The sequence below is a fragment of the Arachis duranensis genome, chromosome 1 (genome assembly GCF_000817695.3).
Source record: "Arachis duranensis cultivar V14167 chromosome 1, aradu.V14167.gnm2.J7QH, whole genome shotgun sequence".
In the NCBI taxonomy this organism is placed as follows: Eukaryota; Viridiplantae; Streptophyta; class Magnoliopsida; order Fabales; family Fabaceae; genus Arachis; species Arachis duranensis.
In genome coordinates this window covers 122,425-130,552 of record NC_029772.3, presented here as the reverse complement: position 1 = coordinate 130,552, position 8,128 = coordinate 122,425, and the positions used below count along the sequence as shown (strand labels likewise).

Here is an 8,128-nt window from a genome sequence, read left to right as displayed (position 1 = left end):
GGACACTTACTTTTCACCCTTACATAGATTTTGGTGTAGCCTTTATTCTGATCTATTGCACAAATCTTCTTACTCAACATTAGAATTTGTTTTGTTAGTAGGTAAATATTCTTATGAAAATGTTATAATTGTCATCATGTAAAAATATTTTATTTTAATTATTGGATAATAAATTTTAAGATTTGATTTTTATATACTATAAAAATATTATTTTTATTTAAAATATCGTAAAACAAATAAGTTATACTTTTTAAACCAAGATCATTATAAAAAAATAATTTTAACATCTCAATAGAGTAATTGTCTTATTAATATTATAAAAAAAAAACAAAAAACAAAAACAAAGTACTTTTACTTTATGGTATTTAAAACCATTACTTGATAACAACTACATGAGCAGAAAGCAACAATACTTGGATGTTGCGGTTATTTTATGACCATCGAAGGTGTTCATAGTTGAGATCACTATTACAATAGTATGCATATGGGAGCCACACCACACAGCTGAAAAGGGTTTACTTTTTAAGCATTCAATTAACAATTCCGAGAGTTCAATTCACCTGTGAACTTCCCATTGTACAAAATATATAAAGATATAGTAAGTTGAAGAACGGTTGGACGCAGCAGCTTAAAGGTCAAGTTGCTAGTGCTCTAAAATCTAAATAACTAAGTTGTTGTGGAGAATTTGTCGTGGCCTAACCATGTTGGCTTGGCTGTCAGTGCAGCCTTTCTAACTGTTGGCACATGGACTATATTCTAATTAAGTTATATATAGATACTAAGTGTACTATATTCTAATTATAAAAGATCAATATTTCTCTTTTTTTTTTCTTTTTTTTTTAAAAATGTGTTCCGATGGATTAGAAATTTTTGGACGTTCGTTAGGTTTAGAATTTTATTTTGAATATTTAATATAATTTTAATTTTTAATTTTTTTATCAAGTGGCCATTGACAAGCTTGAGAGTGGCTGCAAAGGGTGGCCGCTGTAGGGTGGTCACTAGAAAAAAGTGAGAATTGTGGTGTTGGTGATAATAAGAGTGGTATTAGAAGAGAAAAAAAAAATTAGAGAAGTGAGAAGAGAGTGTGAATGTAAACATAAAAAAAAAATCTAAAAAAGTTAGTTGAAGTTAACTACAATAGTTGGACTCAGAAAAATAAAAAAGAAAATCTAATTAATTTAGTATGTACTTAGTTATGTTCTCTCATTTAGAAAATGAGATATTTTAGCTATGTATTGACTAAAAATTATTGCTTAAGAAGCACAGCTTAAAAAAATGATAACATAAATGAAGTGTCAATTATCATTGCAAAAAAAAAAAAGAAATAAAAGGCAAATAGAAGTGGGTTTTTAGCGGTAATAACATCATCACTAAAAGAAATGTAATGACGATTGGCGCGACGAATTATGGTGATGTTGCTATATTATTGGTATTTATCGGTGGTTCGGGCAAAACCGCTGCGAAAATATAGGTTTAGCACTTGTTGATGCTGTGGAAAATCTATGTGCAGCCAAATTAGTCACATTTATGATGGTTTCAAGGAGCATTTTCAAAATAATTCACTTACACAAGTCTTTTGGAAGGAGCACCATAGAACAAGTTCGTGATGCAGATTTTGGACTATATCCTACCTACTTTGTTGGTAATACTGCACAATAGTTAGGCTTTGGTGTGCAAATAGAAGAATATCAAAAAATATTATCGAATTAAAGGTAAACACAACAGAAAAAAAGACAATGAGACTTACGATGGAAAATCTTTTGAAAAATACCCTTTAATAGTAAGGAGATGATTTTTCACCCGATATTGCAATAGAAATGGATTCCTTAGAGAGCACGTACGCCAACTTTATTGCGTGCAATGCCATCTTCTTTTGGCGATCATGACCTGCATAAAAAATCATGAGTTTGAATCAATTAAAATAAATACTATGGAAGTCAATTTGATTTTGTTTTCACTATTTATTTGTCTCACAATATTATTATATATCCTAATTTTGCATATATATATTTGTTCACTTTAGTTTTTTGTTTTTCAATTTGATTGAGTGTCATTCATTTTAATTACTTTTTCAATAAATTAAAAAAAATTAAAATGACACAAAATAAAAATAAAGCATTATTGATTATGATATGGAAAAAAAGTCTACCAAATCCCAAAGAATCCAATAAAAAAATAATAAAAAATTTTGCAATGGTTTATAAAATTACCACAAAAGATGATAATGAAAATGTGTTTTGCTTTGACAGCGGTTGCAAACCAATTACAAATGTTGGATCAACCAATTACAAATGTTAGATGTTTAAACCTTCTTGGAATCTACAAAATAAATAATTTTAAATTAGATTATTGCAATGGTTTTAAACCACTGTATTATAGTTCTTGGCAAATATCCTAATCATGACTATACATATATGGAATAACATAATGTGAAAATAACAAAACTAACTACGAAGTCGGCTGTCCCAGCTTAATACCATGTTGTGTTCAGTCTATTGATATCCGGATCACATGTATCTACACACATCATCTTCGTCTTACTCAATAATATGGTCAGAAAGAGATCGAAAAGAGGAGAAAGCGGTGGAAACAGATGGAAATAGGGTGAATAATTTTTAAAATCCATTATTTATTGAAAATCATTTATTTCAATAAATAAAACATTTTTTAGTTTATTTAAATAAAAAATCCATTATTTTTGTCATTTAAAATTTTCGAAGATATTTTTGAATCTTTAGACGGATATTTTTGGTAAACTCAAAATATAGAACTCAATCATAAATTCTAAATACTACAAAAAAACTAACAAACAATAATTGAACGAAATTTACTGATAAATTATTTTGGCATTTACAAAGGTGATACAAGAATGAACAAAATATAAATAACCAATCCAAAAAACAAACGAGAATAACAAAAGACATGCAACTCATCAACAGATAATTGATAGAGGCAGGGCAGTCAAAGAAAGAAGCAACACAACATGGCGTCAGCATTCTTACCAACGGCGTCGACGAAACTTCCGAACTCTTTGGTGGGACGAAATCAGTGTCCTTGATATTTACACCTTTCCAAAAGAGTTAGAAGAGGTTACATGAATTAATAGTCAGCTTGGAGAAAACTCTCATAAGCGGTTCCTTGCAACGTCTTGTTAACATCTTCCCAGTTTTTAATGTGGTCGGATAACGGTCCTCTATGGATCTTAACCTGCCGGCTCGTTAACTCCATCTGCGGCAATCCTAAAAAGTCTAGCACACCTTTTAGCTCCTGCCAGAAACAGGAATGGCATAACACTTTATTATCCCATTATCACACAATTATGCAGCAAACCAAAACTCTACTTACAGTGAATCAATAGAATATACTAGGAGAAAAATGGTGATTATACTATCCATCCAAATGGTAATATATTAAAGTAGAAGACAGGAATTTATGATGTGGTACTTACAGTAGGATTTTGTATAAGATCCTCATAGTACAGGATCATATGCCGAGTAGCGCTGAAGTATTCTAACGCCTTTGCAACTCTTGTCTCCATAACTTTCAAGTTGGTCAGCAATGATGTAGAATTTATGGCAGGCTTGTACTGCAATAGAGTATCAGCCTAAATAAAAGACACCAAATGAGTTTCATTTTATTGTAAATGAGAAATTAAGGGTCTGTTTGGAATAGAGGATGGCGCGGAGTAGACTACTAAGCCAGAGACACCAGTGTCCTTCCTAGACAATGTGTCTCAGTCCCACCATATCTCTCTCTGTTGCTGTCTTAGTGCAACCAAATATATTTGTGTCCTAATGTGTTCATGTATTTTGTGTCCATGGACATAGACCAACCCGAACCTAAATAATGCACAATGCAATACAAATGGAGAGAGAGAGAGAGAGAGAGAGAGAGAGAGAGAGAGAGAGAGAGAGAGAGAGAGAGCAGCGTTGATACCAATCTGCGTAACAAGTTTCTCCGCAAAAGAAATATTACAGAAACACTTCTATGGTTGAAGTAGTCTGCTATTTCCTTGGGGTGCTCCATCAACCCCTGCATGAAAACTGATATTGTGATTTTTGTATTACTAGATGATATATAACTCAGCTGCAGATACTCGTCCCACAGGGAAACAAACAACAAAAACTTGTGAACAAAGCATGCCTTCATTTGTCATGTGCCTCTTGGTGTTGAAGGAATAATGAATTATGAATGTAATGTTATACCAAATATTAGGGACTGTGATGATTAACAAATTTTGTCGCATGATCTGATGGAGGATAAACATCTTCGTGGATAAATAATATTTGCTCACTTCTACTTACTTATCTTCTACTTAAACAATGATTTTCCTTGCGTTTTCACTTGCTACAATGTCACTCCGTTAATTTTCAAATCAATCCAATTAAGCCCCTTACGTTCTTGATGCTGCGCTCTTTTACTGATTTAGAATTATGCCAATATTGAATCGACAAATGAATTTCTCTCCTTTGGCAAAATAAAGGCATAATCATTCAATGCCAAATCACAGAGAAGATAACTGCATCAATTTAGAAAGTGCGACAAAGGAATATGAAAAATTTGACCCCAATACATGAAATACTAGAACAACGTAAGTCAGATAATTGAGATCCATGGTTCTAGTGGCACTTTAGGAAGATTGCCAAGATTATACACAGTACACCACTTGCATTGTCTTGTTATGCTTCTCGTCCCCTTTTTAAACTAAAACTTTTTTCTACCACACAATACTGCTTTGCAGATCTCACTGCTCAGAATATATTGTAGAGGAACAAGGCAGCCTTCTCTAATCATTGATCACAACAGGTAATCAGATAAATAAGAACAATTTTACAGAGTTGAGTGAGAAAACTTGTTGAAGTCATCGACTTGGGCTAAGAGAAATCCTCCACATTAGAAATATAAGGAGAGGGTAAGGAGATCAAACCACATTTGCAGCTTAAGCCTTATAACAAGGCAAGTATACTAAAATGTTAAATAATACTTAAGAACAAACATGTTCCTGTTCAATTTATCATGTGGATAATGTCTGAATTGGAAGTGTAGATTCATAGTAAATAGCTATGCACTAATTTGATATATTTAAAACTTAGTATGTCATGTGTCTATAATCATCTATATTTATACACCAAGAAAGTAACCATTTATACAGAAACACTAAAATCAAAACAGGAAGACAGAATCTAAACAGGCTCATACTTCTAATGTTCTCAATAAATCAGTAACAAATAACATGTGAGTTTAAGAAATAATAAGAACTTTTACCTGATTAAGCATCCACTTTAAGCCAACTGCAGCAGAGCACTCATTCTTTGAAGCACTACTGACCCAGTCCAAACTATAAACTTTATCCAAAGTCTTCACAATTGTGGAAGCATTCATTCTTCTCTCTCTTACAGAAAATATCTCCCCATTTGAGCTCACATTTATGTGGCTATTCAAAAGGGTCTCAAACCACCCACTCCCTGACCTCTGGTTTGACAATATGGCAAAGAAATGCACAGGGTTTCGAGCACACTCATTCCTAGCAATGAACAACACAATTAACAACAGTCCAAATAAAAGCCGAAGAGTAACAATTCTTTCTAGTTTCAGATATTGTGGCAAAAATTCAAATTGGTATTCTAGATTTCAAAAGCAGCAATTTGGTCCCTAAAGTTAAGTTTTGTGGTTTACTTTGGTTCCTTGGTCCACGGACATTACGTGATGTACCAATGTGTCAACAGACACCACTTTGGTCCTACCCTAGAATGACACATCATCACCATTGTCCATTGGTAACATCCATCAAGGAAGGACCAACCAGAATCATGGAGAATAATTTCAAGAACCACATTGTGAATTTTGACAAAAACACACATTAGGAACCTGATCAACTTCAAGAGTATTTGAAGTTAACCTCACATTATCTCACCTTAAATTAAAAGCTTAGTGCATATATTAGGTGTACAATGTACTATAGTTACTGGATAGTAATATAAGTGAAAAAATACATTAAGATATCCTAGACAACTTATATTGCAGGGCCAAATTAATACCAAATCATTTGTCACTTTGGCGAGATGAAAACATATTAAGAAATCTAAAAACCAAACTTACAACAGTACTCTTATGTAAAATTAGCATCCTATATTGGAAATACAAAATCATTTTCATTTTGCACTAACATGATTATTAATTTAAATGTATAATTGATATTTCAATAACAAACTCCACATATAAAATAAAAAAAAAAAAGTGACAAATATTGTGCACACAAGGAGTACCTATTAAAAGAGACAGGGTTAGGGTAGTGAAGGTGTGTATCTGTTATCTTCAGTACACTCTGGGAAGAAGGGTTCTGAATGGTTTGTAACTCCAAAAGTTTAGCCCTTGCTTGAGTGCTTATCTGCTTCAAACAAACACAGCAAATAAAAACCCCACACACCATTGAGAATACCAACACTGACATCCTCAATACAAGTGGTGATTTCTTCTGAGCCTTTATTACTAGAACATCCTGTCACATAAAAAATAAAATAAAATGAAAAAATAAAAAAAATGCTGTAAGCACCAAGAAGATTAATGAGATTTTAAAAATAGTTTTAGAAAAAATAAAAAACAAACCATTAGTTCTAGCTATAAAGTATAAACTACTAAACTAGTTAAGCTCAAAATCTTTTCAGAAACATGCAGAGAAGCTCAAAGCTTTCATCTTTTTTTTTTTTTCTCTTTGCCCGGGTTTTTGTCACCACTCACCACCACTATGTTTGAAAGTTGAAACATTCCAAAATAAATAAATAAATAACAATAATGGCAATTATGGTACTAATAAGTAACAGTAATTACTAAAAGAAGAAGCACATTGTTAGTGACAGAACAAAGTAAAACAGATTTAATTAGTAGTAAGGACCGCATAAAAGCACACACCTTGTTGAAGAAGCACATTTCTTCTACTACCATTATTCCACAAAAACTGAGGAAGATTCTAGGAGAATAGTGAGAAAAGGGAGGAGAATCAAGACTCGAGTTTGGTGCATTGAAGGAACCTAGTTTGGTGCATTGAAGGACAAAAGCCCCAAGTCAAAGCCCATTCACTCAAACGCACGCTCGTGTCTTCGGTCTCTTCGTCAAAAATCAAAATACTAATACTATAAAGTATAAACAATGATTTATACCAACCCTGCTAAGTGAAGACTAAAATATAAAATATATATTAAAAATAAATTAAATACTAAATATTTTATTAAAAATATAATGTCATAAGGTTACGAAATTGAGTAATTATTTTATTTTAATCAAATTTTTAACAAGATACAAAATAATAATTGATATTGAATAATATTACTCTATTTTAACTAAATCTCTTTTTAAAAAATTTTTAAATAGATAATCACACCATTTAAACCAAATCTCAGATATATAATAATAATAATGTCTGAGACTTTATTCAAAATTAAGCTCCAATCACACTTAAAATAGAAAATTAAATAATATAAACACTCAATTTAAATAAAAAACTAAAAATACAAAAACAATTTTCTTTAACCAAGAGAATAATTAATAATTTAACACACAATATAAATATGAAGATACAATACATACAAAAATCTTATATTTTTTTTTCTCTAACACATTAACCATAGAATTGATAGAAGAATTTTAAAGGAGTCGAAGATGTTAAAACTTTTTGTCCTTTTTTAGTTGTTAACTCTTAATAATTTCAATTAGGTATCTTATTTAATCTATGCTGGTTGTGCTAATGTAGGACCCTCTCATTTTATGTATTAATTTTACTAATAAATGAATACATTACTATCTTAGAGAAAAAAAAATTATATCATTTAAATTTCATCATATAAAATTAGGCTAACCAAACTATCTATCTATTTATCTATTATAATATATTAAAAGAGAATCCAAAATAGTATTATAATAAATAAATGACACTTAAAGTTTTAAGTTTCATATAAAATTATCATATCATCTATTGCAACATAAAAAAAATATCTATTTTAGAATTATATTTATACTACTATAGAAAATAACATTTACATAATCAATCTAGTATTAATCTCATAATTTCACACACTAAATTATCTAATTCTAAAAAGAAATAATATAAAAAATATCAGTTCATATCAATCAT

At 30.8% G+C, this 8,128-nt stretch overlaps 1 protein-coding gene across 1 annotated transcript; it reads right to left on the bottom strand.

The window, feature by feature from the left end:
* Positions 1–2,803: 2,803 nt before the first annotated feature.
* On the bottom strand, positions 2,804–7,094 carry LOC107488583 (uncharacterized). Its single transcript, XM_052258204.1, is given in 6 exon segments — positions 2,804–3,267; positions 3,449–3,659; positions 3,863–4,032; positions 5,266–5,524; positions 6,267–6,499; positions 6,910–7,094. Coding segments are annotated over 6 exon segments (1,074 nt in total). The 5' UTR covers positions 6,943–7,094; the 3' UTR covers positions 2,804–3,099.
* Between the last annotated feature and the right edge of the window lie 1,034 nt (positions 7,095–8,128).